The 16,944-nt window shown below is 46.8% G+C and overlaps 1 protein-coding gene and 1 long non-coding RNA gene across 11 annotated transcripts in view; one reads left to right on the plus strand and one right to left on the minus strand.

The window, feature by feature from the left end:
* The window catches only part of CUX1 (cut like homeobox 1), a 283,672-nt gene extending 273,441 nt beyond the window's left edge, over window positions 1-10,231 (minus strand). For all 10 annotated transcript variants that reach the window (XM_052804541.1, XM_052804539.1, XM_052804538.1 and 7 more), the window contains exon 1: window positions 10,096-10,231. In XM_052804541.1, the coding sequence (XP_052660501.1) occupies window positions 10,096-10,158 (63 nt within the window). In that variant the 5' untranslated portion in view covers window positions 10,159-10,231. The remainder of the gene's footprint in view (window positions 1-10,095) is intronic.
* Window positions 10,232-10,703: 472 nt separating this feature from the next.
* LOC128149389 (uncharacterized) lies at window positions 10,704-13,257 on the plus strand. Its single transcript, XR_008237626.1, has 2 exons — window positions 10,704-12,418; window positions 12,987-13,257. It is a non-coding gene; the product is annotated as an uncharacterized LOC128149389 (long non-coding RNA).
* The last annotated feature ends 3,687 nt before the right edge of the window (window positions 13,258-16,944 follow it).

Raw genomic sequence — 16,944 nt, forward strand, 5'->3', positions numbered from 1 at the left:
AAAGTTGCAACAGAAAAACAGACATGTAGTTTGCTGACAAAATTAACATTAACACATTTCAGATCATAGACAAAGGGTACATTTTACGCCTAAAAACAAAGCAAACATCTTTAAGTGATAACACAATACAAATTTACTTTGACATGCACATGCAATAAAATGCAAAAATACCCAATAAAAATAAAATTAAAAATAATTACAGACAAAACACAAGTTTTATTGAGCTATTCTGACAACATTTGTATGTCACATCAATGAAACAACATGAAAAAGAATTAAGTTGATTAAAAACATGAGATAAAGGAAGAGACTGAGAATTAACTAGGCACAGCAGCAGACTGGTAAGGAGAGATTTGTCTCTAGTCACAACTTAACCATGGGCCAGGTTAGAAAAGGCAGCTCCTTCCTACTCAAGCTCAGCCAGAAGACTATGACTACGCATGTGTTAAAAATTAAGCACATGCGATAATGCTTACTGGGTCAGGGCCTTTGTGTTGTGCTAAATAGGGATAAAGCTTATTCACCTTTGCAAAGTTCACCGAGCTGAGCACACCAGACCTTCTCGCAGCGGTGCTGAGGAGGAGCTCAGCAACCGAGCGCAGCACCTCTCCAGCCTCATAGCTATTCAGAAGCCAACACATGTGAAATGAGTAGGTGATCAATATCAAGTAGACAAGTAGACATCTAAAACATAACCTCTAACCCCGCTGACAGTCTTAGCAGGCTATCGATACTTAGATTACAAAACCTGAACAATTTGGATAATAGATAAAAGTTGCTGCAAGAAAAAGTTTCGTGCTACCCCATCATATGTGTTTTGTGAATAAAACATTCCAGCCTTCAGATATGAATCTAACACCTTAAATGAAAACTGCTCTGAACACGTCCCTCTCCTTCACCATTTGGGGGGCTCGCGTGCTGTCATTCACAGTCCTTACAACCACCGGAGGGTGGCTTGGATAAAAGCCCTGCTAGCAACTGAGGATCCTCCTTCACCTGAGCTGGCAGAGGCCAGCCTGTCTTTCTGAAACAGGGAGCTATTTCAAACCTACGGCTGCAGCTAGCTGAGGACTGCAGTTTTAAATGATGCAACCACAAACTGTTGAATATTAAATTCAACTTTTATATCACTGGGCACCTATAATGTAAATTTTAAGCAGCCTTTAATGTGCAGAGAAATCTGAAGGGAAACTTGATAAATTGCATATCTTGCCTTCAAACAGTATACCAAAGAACATGCAGGTATGTTTTAAAGTAAGAGTACGGGTATGTATGAATAACTCCAGATGATACCTTTATAACTATTTGCAGGAAATATTTTCTCCCAGTGATCTGGTACCAATCATCAATATTCTTTTAGGACACTCAACTACTCAGTTCTTTTTTCACAGTCATTTCTATGGACATTGCTTCCAGCAACAAGCCTGAAAAGTACCTACAAATCAACAGTGGTATATCCTGTTCAATCCATTTAAAAAGAAAGCTAATGAAGGTGCAGAAAATGTAACAACAACTAAGTCTTATTTATCCACAACACAGAATTAACTAGTAGCAAAAAGGAATAGTAAGTGCTAACTCACAGTCTTGTATCTCAGTGCGCTCTCAAAGCAGGGGTCGGAAGCATTATCAATGTTTTCCAGATGAAGAAGTAAACCAGCAGAGGCCGAGTGACGTGCTCAGAGGCCCAAGCAGACCCATAGCAGAGCCGAGAAGAGGCATGCATCAACTGCTAACTGCAAGACTGAAACTCCCAACTTATTTCAAAGTCACTACTACCTAGTAACTACCGCTCAAACTGAATCCGAACCAATTAAAGGCTTTGTACGTTAGTACCAGTCCCCCTAAGCATCACTGCCCAAAGTAAGCATTCACAATGTATAGATTTTTGATGGGCTGATGCATACCAGCTGAAGCTTACCATTCTGATTAGAGAAATCTTTTGTTTTCCTTAAAATAATGTATCAGCAACACCATGCAACCTCAAATACCTAGCAGAAGTACCAGAGAGAGCACAAGGAGTAAGACTTAACCCATCAAACTTCTATGCATTTCACCATATGCAGCACTACCTTTTAACTTTGGAGTTTAGTTTCTATAGGAATAACTCAAGGTGTTTCCATGCAAAACATACGACCTTTTTGCATCTAAGATCTATCTAGTCTGAGTCTTCATTTAAAAAAAAAAAAAAAAAAGGCAAAAGCTATCAAATTGGTTTTTGGTTTGTTTTTTTTTTAAGTAAGAACAATGAGAATGCTTCTACTATTCACAATACCTTAAAATACCATCCAAATGGTTAAAAAGCTATTTAAGTCTAACAGGAACATAAGCCCTATTTGTCACAGGACAACATTAAAATCTGTCAGTGTACTCTGAAGTCATACCAACACCCTGGTATCTCATGTACAAATCTTCCCAGGATGTTTCCACAAGAACAGCTTGGTGGTAAACCCCAGGCTATCCTTTTATACGGTCAGTGAGTGCAGGTGAGCTGGATTTGATTGCAACACTACAGCCAGGCATTTGTTGGGAGACCCTCCATACTGCCCAGCTGCACTGCGGAATATTTATATAAATTCTAAAATAAGCTCTCCTCCCAACTGCACTGCAATAAGAGTTTCATTTCCAAGTCCTAGGCCTAAGCTCACTCCTTAACTCCTTTGTTTCTTCACCACTTCCCTCTATCCCATCTAGTCCTTTAAACAGCGTCATTTCCCCCACTCTGCTTGGTTTTGTTTTTACTTCCCTGCAACATCACTGTCCTCAGCTTGTCACGTGTGAGCCACAGACAGAAGCCAACATTTCTCAGCGAGCAAAGACCTCTACAATGTAAGCATCAGACGTGATTGAGGTTCCCTGTACGCACACCCCCAAACCCATAAAAGCAATCCCACAGCGACACGGTAACGCAGCAGCACAGGACCATCCAATCTCCACAGCTCAAGAGATACTATAAAATGTTAGCAGGAATTAGACCACAGTTTGGTCCCACCCGCATACTCGTGCGCAATGCACGCCTGGGCTCACCTGACCATTAGACAAACGCAAGATCACTGGGTTCAGCAAAATGAAGGGTCTAGCTCCGCTGTGAAATTAGTCCAGCCATTTATCAGTACTGTAGCCTAAATTTTCATATCATTCACAGAAACCTTGTACTGGCGCTGCCAGATGCTGTTATGTCCAATCTTGCTTATTCACTAAGGTATGTTTCCACACAAAAGATAGGAACAACAGGATCTGCTCAGCTCTGATGTATGAACTCCTCTGAAAAAGCCTCAGAGACAGCCATGGCCTACATCCTTGCATGCCTTAAAAAGCTCACAGCCAGAAACACAAAGATACAGGGGAATTTAAAGCATCTAAACACAGCCGCTTAAACATTTTTGTGCATCTGCTTTTGAGCTTTTCCTAGGAAGGGTAATCTTTACCTCTCTCTTCCCAGAGCAGATCCCTGTGGGTCCCTGAACCCCAGCGGGAGGGAGGCGACCACCACCCCAGCTCCCCCCCTCCAGCCCCCGAGACGACAGCACCACTCCGGCCCTCACAGCCACTTCCTCATTACCCCAACTGTCGACAAAGGCATTAAATTATCGCAAGGCAAGGAAGCAAGCAAATTGCCAGCGAGGCAAAAAGCTATTAGTCTGAAAGGCTCCAACTTCAAACCTACGTCTGCTGTAACACATCCGCACAGAGCCGTCGGGCCATCTCCCGGCTTTAGCACCTTCATACCAAGAAATACATTTATTCATGCTACATACTTAACTCTGCTAAATCACAGAAGTGACCAAGTAACAGTGCAGTATGAACTGCTGTACCCTGCTAGAGTCAAATCAGGAGCACGATCAGGGAACCGCGGTGGATCTACTACAAATTCTTTCCTGCCTATTGCTTTCCCAGCAATGCACGTACTGTTTGACAACAGGGAAGACCACTGTTACATCCAAAAACCTAGATCCAACACCTGCACACTTTGCGTTTAATCTTTTATAGAAACTTACTGCTGTTAACATTCAGTTATCTCTCTGGACTTCCACGTTCTTCGCAACCCAAGCAATGTAATATACTGTATTTTCTTAATTGTAACTAACAATAAAAGCAGAAATTACTAACTTATTTGCCTTGCCAAATCGGAGACAACAAAAACAAGCTGAGAACATGTATGTCACAAAATGAGTATGATTTATCTTATCTTTACTAATTTAAGGACATTAACTATTCTGATCCTGAGGTCTAAGTTCCTCTCGTTTTTCCTGGTAAATTCAGCACCACACCTCCAATCCCACGTGTGAGCACTCTTGTACAAATCTCTTCACCCTAGACTCCTTGTCTTCTGCTACCTACCCCATTTCAGCATTCTCCCTCTCAGCTTCACATCTTCCTCCCTACTCCTTCATGCAATGCTAGAACACTGTCACTGTATTCTCAATCCAGAAAACACTGTATTTTCAACACCTCGCCCATGAAGGATATGGGAAACAACAATCACAAAGATAAGCAAAGAATAAAACGTAAAGAACACATGCAAGAGAAACCTGAATATGCAAGATGGGAACTTACTACCCTGCTTAAATAAAAAGGACCCCAAGTCAATGAGCGCTGCCTGCTTGGTGTCTTAAAAAATACTAAGCATCCATATATGTATCTGTTCTCTATCCAATAAACTGCCTTTATTTTCAGTCTCAATGTGATCAAACTGAAACTTTGGATTATGCATTTTTCTACATCCACTTTTTGCATTACAAATCAGCTTGCAAATAAAGAATGATTGTTCATTGGAATTTTAGACTGCATGTAATTTCTTCTATAGCAAATGTTTCACCCATTACTTATTTGGTGTTATTATACACAGCCGAGTAGTGCAATCTTTTTTCAAAAAAATCCCAACCATTACCATATTCCAAATCCTCACTACTGCATTTCTCAATACATTATCCAATTAACCACAGGCTTGGCATCAGAGCAGAGCGATTGAAACACACACTAATTCTGCTACGTTTCAGATGGGCATTATTTCATTTGAGGAACAGGAAAGAAGGCTAGAAAGCTTTCAGAAATTTCTTTCCAAGGAATAGGATTCAAGGAATAGGATTCAAGGAATCCTACGAAACCCAAATTCTCAAGCCAGACATATATCAAGGGCCTTTCTTCTAGTATGTCATGCGTGTTGGATGTCCAGGGACACCACCCTGACCACCACAACAAGCCAAAGCCTTCCTGCCACAGGGAAGCAACGATAGCTATCAGAGTATATTGGCAGCGGTGCCCTGGCTTTTACATCCCTCTCAGTTCTCTGTACTGCATCTTCCTGCAGAACTACCAAGCTGCTTTCACTACACATCTCTGATCAGGTGGGGGGAGCAGAAACATGTTTACAGTAGCTAGAGACTCTTTCTTGATGCACATTTAACTACCATTACAAATAGTAAAGCACTGTCTACTTGTAGGACAGAAACTACAAGTTCTACAGTGACCTACCTGCACAAATAAACAAAATTAAACACTAAGATGTGATTGCTCATTCCACTTCTCATGAAGCATGTTAACTCCTTCACTTAAAGCAAACCAGCTTGTCCTCTGGTACAGTAAGATCCAACTAAAAGATGCCAACAACTCCACCTGTTTCTAATTCAATAAGAGAAGTGCTTCAGTATTTAAAAGCTACTCATTAGTACTTAGTTTTTCCAGATTTTGTTGCAAATTTTATAACGTTATAAGATCAATGGTTTACCTTAAACAACTAGTCACAGCCTGCACAGAACTAATACTCCATCCTTACTTTAATCACGTATGATGCAATACCAGGACGAGATTTTAAAAAACAGAAATGCATGAGCAAGATTTGCCTTCAGATTTTCGTTCCCTAGCTTGATAGTAACAAGTTATGCTGTTCTGCTCAAAAGCAATAAGAAACTGTACTTTTTACCAGTACGTGTACCTGTCCTAAAAAGCTATGATGACATTTTGAGACCTGTGTTTATTGTCAAAATACTTCAACACATACTTCGTTTAGTTTTCAAATGGTATTAACTTCCTTCATTCATCCTACAGATTCAACTTAGATCTGGGAGCCAAGCTAGACTTACTCATGCAACACTGCTGGTCAAAAAGATAGGGCAGGACCAACTGTCTCCTCTGCTACAGATATATTCACACACATATTCAGAAATATTAAGCAAGATCTTAAAGAGGAATGCACACCGTACCCGTGGGTACACGACGCTTGTTTTCCTGTTCTCCAACAGAGGGTTGTTTTTTATAGTGAAGGCAATGGCGACACCAAAACCTGCAAACTCACAACAGGTCCACGCAACAGCAGGTAACCTTCACGCTGCTGTACACCAACCTGATTCAGATCACACAACTGCCTCCAAACAGGAGATGCAGTTTTAACTCGAGGGCAACAGCATTTCTCCAGTGATTTAATTTGCATTTATTGCCACAATATTTACCATTTGCAAGGGTCTGGTTTCTCTACGCACTAAGGTTCCCTTGCCATCAGTTATCAAACACAGGTCCATCTTCAACCATGTGGCAAACTGATGGCAGAAATGCCATGCTAATTCCACTGTTTCTTTAGGAAATATAACTAACCTTTACTAGAGAAAAGGGTTAAGTGTTCAGCTGCATGCCTTTCAGGTACAGTCTCAAGTGAAGAGCCACGTTTGATACCTGTAGGAAACTGCCGTTTTTGCATCTCATATTCCATTTGTGAACAGACCTTTTTGTTCTTTAATCCAAGTTCTGAATTATTTAATCCTGCCTCCAACTCTTGAAATCTCTCTTCCTATAAACAAGAGGTTATTTAGTGAAAGAAATAAATAATTAAAAGAGTCAGACCCTAAAGTGTTCCTGGCTCTGTTTTTAATTAATATTGATACAATCTTGAGAAACCTGCTGCTTAATATTACAAGGTAGGTCAAAGCTCATCAACAGTTAAACGTCGTCTTCTAACAGAACGTAGAAGAGGAAGTTGCAAGCAGACAGGGTGCGCGTCGCTCCGCTGCCAGCGATACGGGACTACACAGTTTCAGCTCCTCACAACTTTCTTATGCAGAAAAATGATAGCTTCAAAGCCATCTAGACCCAGAGCTGCAAGAGCTGGAGTTTACAGGGCACAGCTGGAACTGCGTTAAGCATAAATCCTTCAGGTTTTTTGCCTTGGAACAGGGTAATGGAAGTGTAGATGAAAGCGTTTTTATTTTCTATAATTCCACACTCAAAATACGTTAGTACAAATGAATGACGGGGGAGGGAGGGAGGCATGGACAGTTCTGTAAGACTGAACTTCATACTCAGTAACGATAGTTTTTATAGCATATTGCTTCATCTGCAAGTGGGAGTAAGTATTACACTACCTCTTCACGCAGATGGGTGGATAACAACAACAACAAAAAAGCTAATTTGAAACAAATTAACTATTCTACATAAGGATGAAGGTACTCTCTACCTCTCTGGTCACTCCAGGACTCTCCACAGACAGACCGCGTGCAAAGTTAATAAACTTTGCACTGCATACAGATTGCCCGGTGAACCTGCGAAAAGGTGAACAGCCTCGATCCACACCACGTATAAATAATCACAAGTCCTCAAAAGCAGGTAATGAATATTGTTCAAACAACTTCAAGCCAGCGTTACCAGAATGCTTCAAAGAGGAACCTACAAGCTGTTCAAGTCAGACTGTCACATTTAGTCCGCAAAAACGAGATTAAGGTTCATACAGTGATACTCCACAACAGGTTTTACAGTATGCACAGAAATTAAATTATGATAAAAGCGAGCTATTTTTTACTAAAAACAGAATAGAACAATCTATCAAAATGCCATTTGGCTGCGTTCATTACATTTTAGAATTTAATTTACATGATAGATACTTTAGCGTAATATGTTTTAATCAATAAGCATTTCTGAAGGCTTTATTTTTACAGGAAATATTTAGACTTCTTCACCATTAAATGTAACGCCACAGCAGTGATGTTAGGAGCGTTTATTTTCCTATGCTAAGCAAGTACAACCACACATACACAGAGGCAAAAGCAAAAGTCCACAATTAAAGATGTCAGACCTTGTTTAACTACATCTTAATTTAATCCATTTTATTTTATACAATTCTACATCTGGATCTCATTTTCTGTATTCCTGTAGGTATTCTGGGCCACTATTAAGAACCCTTTCAAGTTAGCAAAGTTCAGCCAAGTCTACCTTAATCTAAAGCCTTTAAAAGAAACAATAAAACACGGAAGGGGGGGGAGAAAGAAAAGCCTAAAACAAAACGCTACTTTACCCCACCTCCTAATGCACCTGAAAGTCAGAAGGGACCAGCCTCCCACTACAGATCCTACGTAGCACTTCCCGTTTTGGGGCTGCTGGGTTGGTTTTTTTTTGGTTTTTTTTTTTAATCATCGCTCCCGCTAGCTCACCCTCTGCAAGCCCCGCCGAGGGGAGGAGAGGGGACGGCGGCAGGCCCCGGGTCCCGCCGGGTCCCGCTCCCCAGGCCCTCCCCCGCCAGCATCCCCTCACCTCCAGCGGGGCTGCGGCTCTGCCCGGCATCAATGCACCATGCCTCCGGCTGCTGCGGGGCTCCGGCCGGGCACCGCCGAGCCCGCCTCGGAGGGGGCCAGGGTGGGCAGCCGGCGGCTTTCGAGCCAATTTATTTAAACGGGAGGCACCGGAGGGTTTGAAGAGGCAGGGCAGCGCTTTCCTGCACCAATCAACTGGGAGAAACATGCATGTTGCAATCCCATTCAGCGGCGGGAGCAGCACCAATTCATCGTTTGACAACCTCCCCCCCCCGGGCCTTATCTATACCCCAGCAATTACATTAAACCGTGGGATCTGCAATTTCCTCAGGGCACGCACCCAAAGGGTGAAGGGAGGCTGGTTTGCGAGGACTTTCCCTCGGAGGAAACAGGACTTCTAGGCTGTTAGGAGCCAGCACAGTAAAGCATCAATATTCCACTCATCTGTCAGATCCTGGACAGCAGGAGAGGCTGGAGAGCCCGTGAATTATGTAAGCGTGCCCTCCGGCCGCCGCCGCCGCCGCCGCCGCGGGGAGATGCCCCGCCGCCGGCCATGCCCCGCCGGGCGGAACGCCCCCGCGCCCTGCCAGCCCCTCACCGGCCCCCCGCGGCCGGCGGGAGCCACCCCGGACGGCGCTGCCCCTGCCCTCCCGCACACCCCCCCACAACCGCGCACACCCCCTCCCCGGCCCCGGGCCGGGCGAGGCCGGGCGCTCGCCCCCTTCCCGCCCCGCGGGACCCCACCGCGGCTCCATCCCTCGCCCCCCGCCGCCGCCACCGGCGGCGGCTTCCCCCCAACCACTCCCCGCCCCCCGGCGCAGTGCCAGCGGGCCGCGGCGCTCGCAGGGCGGCGGGAGCGCGGCGGACCAGAGCCCCCCTGCCCGCCGGCGGCGGAGGGCCGGCACCCCGCGGCGAGGCGAGGCGAAGCGAGGCGGCGGCGGCCGGGCAGCGGCGGGGGAAGCGCCCGCCTGGCCGGCACCACAGCGCCCCCAGCCCCCGCCGCTCCGCGCCTGCACGCCGAGCCCGGCCGGCTCCCTGCGCCCCCACACAAAGTCCCAGCACTCGGTAAACTTTCCCCGGCTCCCGGGGAGAAAAGGCGGCGGGGAAGCGGCGGCGGCGGCGGGAAGGGGCAGGCGGGGGGGGGGGGGGGGGAGGCAGGCGGGCGGGGGAAGAGGAGCGGCCGCCGGCAGCCCTGCCGCCGCCGCCCGCCGCCCCGGCCGCCCCGCACGGCCCCGGCCGCCGGGGGGGAACGGGAAGCGGGGAAGAGAGCAGCCCGGGACGGAGCGGGCGAAGCGGCGGCGGCCCCGGCAGCGCCGGCTCCGGCGCCATCTTGGGCTGATCGATGAATTGAACAAAGAGGATCAATTTCCGATGGGGCCGGTGATCAATGGCGGGGGAGGGGGGGGGGGCGGAGGGAGCGGAGCGCCGCGGCCGGGCGGAGCGGGGGGTTCCCTTTAGGCGGCGCGGGCCGGCAGCGGGAGGAGGAGGGGGAGGCCGGGCCCGAGGGAAGGCGGAGAAGGGAAGGAGGGGGGGGGGGTCCGGCGGCGCGGCCCGGCCGGTGCGGCGAGCGGGGGAGCCTGACCTGCAGCTGCTGTAAATCAAAGCGCTTCCAATATTGAAACATCGATCCCACATTGGCCGCCATCTTGAGACATATTGAGACAGAGTGAGCGGCTGATAGAGAGAGAGGGGCTGGAGTTCAGGAGCCGGGAGGGAGGGGGAGGGAGGGAGGGAGGGAGGGAGGGAGCCAGCCGGGAGGGGGGAGGAGGGGCGGGGGGGCAAGGGGGAGGGAGGCGGGCAGGGAGCGCCCAAATCCCGGCCTGGAGCCCGCGCCCGCCCGGAACACGGACTCAGCCCGTGCGCTCGCGGGGGGGGGGGGGAGGGGGCGCCGCGCCCGCGCTCTCACAGGGCGGACGTCGTCCCGTGTGTCCCCCCTCCGCGTGTGTGTGTGTGTGTGTGCGCCTTCCCGGGGGGAGCGTGGGGGCGCCCGCAGGCGGGGGGGGACGGACGACACGGACCCGCCGCCGCGGCTGGGCGGTGCGGGGGCAGCGGGGTCCGGCCGAGCCTGGCGGCGCCAGGCGGTGCGGGGAGCGGGGGGGGGGGGGGGGCCCTGTGGGGCAATGCGGGGTGCAGCCGGGCAGTGCGGGGCCGGGGGGGGGGGGCGGGACACTGGGCAATGCGGGGCGCAGCGGAGGAGGCGGGGGGCACTGGCCGCGGCGCGGAGCTCCCGCCGTAGCCGGCGCTGTCCGCAGAGCCCCCGGCGCGGTGCGCGTATCCTCCGCGGGTGCGGTGTGCTGGGGTTAATGGCAGAGCATCGCGCGCGGCAAATGGTGCCCAAAGACGCGGGGAGGGTTGTCAGCCCTCTCGGGGAGCCGGCAGGCTAAAATTAGATAAGTGGAGAGAGTTTAGGGGAAACAACAATGAAAAAGTACATTCGAGGCAGCCTGATTCACTGTGTCCGGGGCGGTACAAATACGTCTTTAAAAGGGATTTATTTGAATGTAGACAGGCACTTACTCATAGGGCTACTGCCACTGACCACTGCCTTGGAGGGGACGGCGCGCGTGAAGGTTGGAAAATCGGATCATAGCTCCACGCAGGATATCCATAGAAACGGAGATTAAAAGGATGAAATAACTTATTTTGTTCTAAACAATAACGTTGCTATAAATACGAACGTTTTCCTTGTTCCCTTCCTGAAAAGCACAGAACATTTTACCAGGCTCATCTTTTAACAAAACAAACCGCCGTTCACAAACAGTCTGCAAATACGTTAGCCCCCAAGAAAGCATTCCTTATTTCCTTACTGGGAAATGGGCAAAAACACAGTCTGTACCTGTCCCCTTTGAAATCAATAAGCTGCATGGTATTTTTCCAAATACAGCTACTTTCACTGTTTTGCACTTCATATGTAAAAGGAAAATATATCTTCCTCTGGGTAAGTGAGTGATTGTAGATTTTTTTTCTCAAATTGTATTTGATCATCAAGTGAATTTAGTGCTCACTCAAGTCAGTGGGTTGACTACTTGAAAATGGCTCTGTCTACCTTTTGAGAAGTTACAGCAGAGACAGCGGCAGAGCAATTGCTACAGATTATTTCCCAATCTGCTGGTGTCCTCGTTTGGAGGAGCACCATTATTTCAGCCTCCATTTCCACTTTTTGCTGAGGCTGCTGCTTACAAAGATGCTAATTGGGATGGCGGGTTTTATGTTAATGGTTCCACGTAATGATCAGCCCGACAACTATAGACCTTCAAATTGTTAGGTGGCTGTACTGGGAATAAAACTAATGGCATTTGGTTATGAGAATGTCAGGCCTCCACCTGGGGAACTAGGTTGGGCGCTCAACGAGACCGAAATCCAAGAGCCTCCGCACCATGGCATGTGTGGCTGTCGTGGGGCTGGACCCAGGGGTGCCTTTTGAGAAGGAAACCCCTTTTCCTCCAGAATTGCCACGCTTTGGGGAAGAGCAGCTCTTTGCTGGGGCGGTGGCTGCATGTCCGCAGCTGGCATGACAGTGGGGAGGTGTGGGGTGCCCGGCCAGGGTCCCCCCTGCTCCAACGAGAGGGTGTCGGGTGCTGCTGAGCGACAGTCATCTGCAGGGATGGAGCTGCGCGAGCCTCCAAATTCTGACTAACAACGTAACCAGTTTGGTAGCTCTAAAATAGGATTTTAATCCTGGGAAGCATCATTTCACATTCCAGTGATCTAATCAAAATCCTTTCCTCTAATCTCTCCATGGTCCCCCCTTTCTAGATGAAAGAGGCTGGAGTTCCTGTCTTCACCCTTTCTCCGCTGCCTCCCTGTTCTACCAGTCTGTTCTGTGTCCAGGCAACTGCAAAAAGACATTTCAAAGACTCCTGCCGTGCCGTGTAGATGTTTTCTCTTGTTAGTTTGGACTGCAGGTGTGTAAGCCTCAAGGATGAAGTATCATGGTGCTGTTTTAGGTTCGGGGCATACAGTCATAGTACAATAAATCACATAGTAATGCTCCACTTTGAACGCGCACGCACAGAAAAAGGAAAAGAAAAAAGCATCTGACCTGAATCGTTTTCTGGAAACACATCTGGTTAAAATCCAAAGTTTTAAATTGAGTAATATTTTAAAATACATTTGGTAGGTATTAAATTACAGTGTTATATCTGGTAATATTTATGATACTAATGTGTTAAGCGGAGGTTTATATCTGTCAAGAAATATGAATGATTGTCATATGGGGTAACAAATGTATCCTGATATAAATAATATTTCATGATATTTTTAACATTATTGTAGTCTTTTTTGCGGGAGTTACATCTTGTCACATTATTGCCAATTTGAAATAAAAGCTCTGTGGCTAGATACCAAAGCTTTTAGCTATATAATTTTGACTAAGTATAAACAGTACAACTGATTTTAGGAAGTACTGAGAAACCTTAACTCTGCCGGAAGACAAACGCTGAGCACCTATAATTCCTATTGTCTCCTGTGCAGGATCAAGTCCCTTATTTGCCATTTTGTGTGGCAGCAAGCCCAAGGAAATCTTGCTTGACAGCTCTGTTTTCTCAAAGTGCTGCATTTCTTCAGGCTGGATTCTGCAAAGATCCTGCAGGGTACAGAGCTCCTTGGAGCAAGCGATAATTTGCTTTGTGTTCCTGCTGAAATGTACCCATGTAAGATGGAAGAAGGATCTTGGAAAATTTGGTGCACCCTGGCAAGAAAACGGCTAGAATAAAGTTTCCTTGGATTATTATGTTTTGAGAAATCAGTCTCATCTGTTCATTTGAGGAAGGTTTTCTTAAGGTTAGATTTGATCTGTGTAAATGCTAACTTCTTTCAACATGCACTAATAGAGTACTGAAAAAGTAAGTACAGTGTACTTGAAGTTTAAATCTAAAATGATGGCAGTAACTAATAGTACTTCAGTAATTCTTGCGACATCCAAAATATTTCTGAGTATGTTGTACAGATTTCTTTTTCATTTTCTCCCAGGTGTAGTCATACAGGCACTATTTTAGGAATTTGGCAAATATCCGATTAAAATTTGTTTTCTATTAATGTCACCATGTCATAAAATGTCAGTAATACAGATATTTAATTAATACATTTGCACTTTGGGCCATCAATGGCAATTGGTCTTGTTATGCTTCACATGTCGTTGTCCAGAATCCTGAAGAAAACGGACCTTTATTCCAAGGGTCCCAAACTTGTCAGAAACAATTCATTGTCACAGCTGCTCCTCTGGGCAGCAGTCTGCATTCATTAAGATATCTTGGACCACGAGTCTGGTTTTAATCACTGGACTTAGGCTTCTATTTGCCTTAGTGAATCTAGCTTATTTCCTTGGCCAGGACACTGAAAGATGAGGTGCTGCTTCTCCCAGCAAAGCTGTAACTTTGAGTCTCTTCTCCATGGATTCTTCTATTGTCTTCTTCTCTTTTTCACTTACACTGACTCCCAAATTTCTACAGTTCCCATAAAAGAGTTCCTCTAGAGCGTTATCTGTACCCCTGCCTGCTGCTTGTCCAGCCCATTCCCTCCTCACTTCCATGCTTCTCTTCTTTGTATTTTCTTCAGCTGCTTCTTGTCCCCGTCTGCCTGCCTCCACGTGCCTGTGCCCGCTGGAAAGGAGTGCCTCATTCCAAAATCCCATCCCTCTCCACTGTGAAAGTGTCCTTCTATTCACTCTTAAACAGGATTTGAGAGCAAAGCAAGCTGTGCTCCATCTATCCTTATTACACCATGCCATTGCATAGTGAGACTCCATAGGGATGGCAGAGAATAGAGACAGCCAAACAGACAGATAATTTATGTTGCTGGGAGATTTAGCCCAAATTAAGATCAAAACTCACATATGTTTTCCAAATCACAGATTAATTTTTTTCCCAGTTATTGTCACTGACTCCAATTCTGCTTGATTTATATCCGTTGTAGTAGCCAGAGGTTTTGCAGCATATAGATTGCCAGAGGATTTGGCCAGTGATGGGGACACAATGATGTGCACGAGCTCAGGAAACCGCCTGAGCAGAAAATGGTTGGTAGCTGGGAGAGTACTGGGGAGAAGTATCCCATGTGCCTGCACACTCTTCCCTGGGTGTCCCCTTATGGTTACTGGCAGAGACAGGAGACTCAGCTGGATGGACCCTTGTTCTGAACCAACGTGGCAAGTCCCACATTCTTTGGTAATTTGTGAAACTTTTAGCACAAATCATGTAAGATGGTGGCATACATGATCTAAGCATGAAATCCTATGACTACTGAGTAGCTACGGATACACACTGGTAGGTGGAAGAAAAGAAAGCAATTCTCATAGAGGGCAGGGAAAACAACCACAATTAAAAGCAAAGTAAATTTGGGTGGTGTGGTTACTTGCTGTTTAACTCTGGAGACATTTATAAGTATCCAGCATAACCCACAACAGATCTTCTGTGAGGATTTGTGGATTAACCCATACCAACAAAAACATGTGATGACATTGCAGCGGTATTCTCTGCCATGTACAGTAGGAGTTACTGAAGACCCCAAAAGAATGAATATATCACTGTGCCTAATGAATTGAGTCAGTCTTCCCAGACTGAATATGTTTGCAACATTTCTGTCAAATAGCTGCTTTTCTTACGGTATATTCTATCCAGATGCATGGTCATGTTTTGGCCAGCGTAAGTAGTAACAATACCCATAGGCAATCAAGAGAATTAGAGAAAAGGACCTATCAGATTATCCGCTCCCTGTAGCTGGCAGGGAGTAACAGTTTCATACCAAATTTATTGAAGTGTATGGTTCATACCAGTTTTAATTTGTAAGCACTGTCCTTGCCTTATTGTCCGTTATCCCATGTGCAGGATGATACCAGAGCTAGCGTTTTGCTGGAGGGGAGGTGCGTTGCATCCTTTCTTGGCTGGGCACAGCTCACGCTCCCTCTAGCACTCTTCTCTCTGACTTAGGCTATTCTGTTGATTTGGGCATTTATCTTCTGTGTCCTTTAAAGGTGCTTGTTAGGAGACAAGTTAGTAGGTTATGTTCCCAGGCAAAATTCCCACCTTTTATCTCACTTGGAACCTTTCACTTATTTTTTACCTTTTACTGGTTTCTGTTAGGGTTTTGGTTTTGTTTTTTGCACATCCTTTTTTGTGGTATTTAACTCTTGCTATTCCTATCATGAATCTCCTCACCCTCTTCATGCAGCCACTTCCTCACTTTCTTGCGCTTCCCATCTCTCCCTCCCTGCTCGGTCAGGAATCCATTTTGGCTGTGCTTTCTTCTCCACTAACTCTGTCCCAGCCAGGTATTTCTCCCAGTTTCTGCAGAATCTTCAGGTCCAATATTGCACATATACTTAAGAATAAGAAGCTGAAAACATTATTATTAGTTTAAATCCCTTTTTGTTTTCTGAACCTCAGCTGGGAAGATTATATTCTGCTTTCTTTGTGCCGCTCCCCCCGTGGCAGGAGAGCTGGTTTAGTGACTGTAGCTGGGGATAGGAGCTGCCTTTAGCTGCTGTCACAGGGCTCTTCGTGACATGAAACAATTCACTGAATCTTCCCTCAGATTCTCCATTCTGTAAAACACTAGTGGTCACCGGGAGATAAAAATCTCGTGCTGTCTGTCGGGCACATGCATCTCGCGGGTTGCAGAACAGGGAAACTGCAAGAAGGAGACGGAGGGAAATACATAAATAAAGCAGCTCAAAGGCTGCTCCCTCACCTACCAGTTTCCCTTTCATTCACTTCCAGATAGGGCCTATAAAGCGGGTGAGTGCAAAGCTGACGCTGCCTTGGAAAAGGAAAGAGAAAAAAGGTTTTTCTTTCACTTTCCAGTCACAAACACTTCATGTGAGGAGGCAAGAAGGGAATATCCTCTGCTCCTTTCCTCCAGCTGGGCTTTTTGGTCCCTTGTCCCGGCTTGTCACCACCCCACGGTGGTCGCACCCCTTGCCGTGGGTCCCCCGTGGGTGCCGGCCGTCCCCAGGGTGGCTCAGCCCCACGTCAGCACAGCCGGATCCGGCACGTGGGTGCCAAGGGGAGAGGCGTCCGCGCCTGGGCCCTGTTGCAACACGCAGGGATGGGAGAGGAGAGGCAGACGGGTGTACGGGGATGGAGAGACAGGTGTGTGCGGAGATGGGGAGATACTGAGACAGACAGACTCGCCTGCCTGTTGCACGGCTGTAAAACAAAACCCCGAGCGCAGGGCTGCAGCGCTTGCTGGAGCTATCAGGGCAACCGGGAAGCTGGCTTTATTGTAATATGTGATGTTTAGGATGTTTGAGGTGGTTTTTCTTCCAATAATGAGTGTGAGATTTCATTTGGGGAAGCACATCTTTTCTTAGAAACACAACTGTGACTGACTGCACAACTGTGATTTTCTGCAAACACAACTGTGTTTGGGGTTGTTGCATTTGAATGCTAGGGTAGGAGAAACAGTAATTCTGGATTAATGCAGAAAGGGAGAAAAT

This window comes from Harpia harpyja, chromosome 12 (assembly GCF_026419915.1).
Source record: "Harpia harpyja isolate bHarHar1 chromosome 12, bHarHar1 primary haplotype, whole genome shotgun sequence".
Lineage (NCBI taxonomy): Eukaryota > Metazoa > Chordata > Aves > Accipitriformes > Accipitridae > Harpia > Harpia harpyja.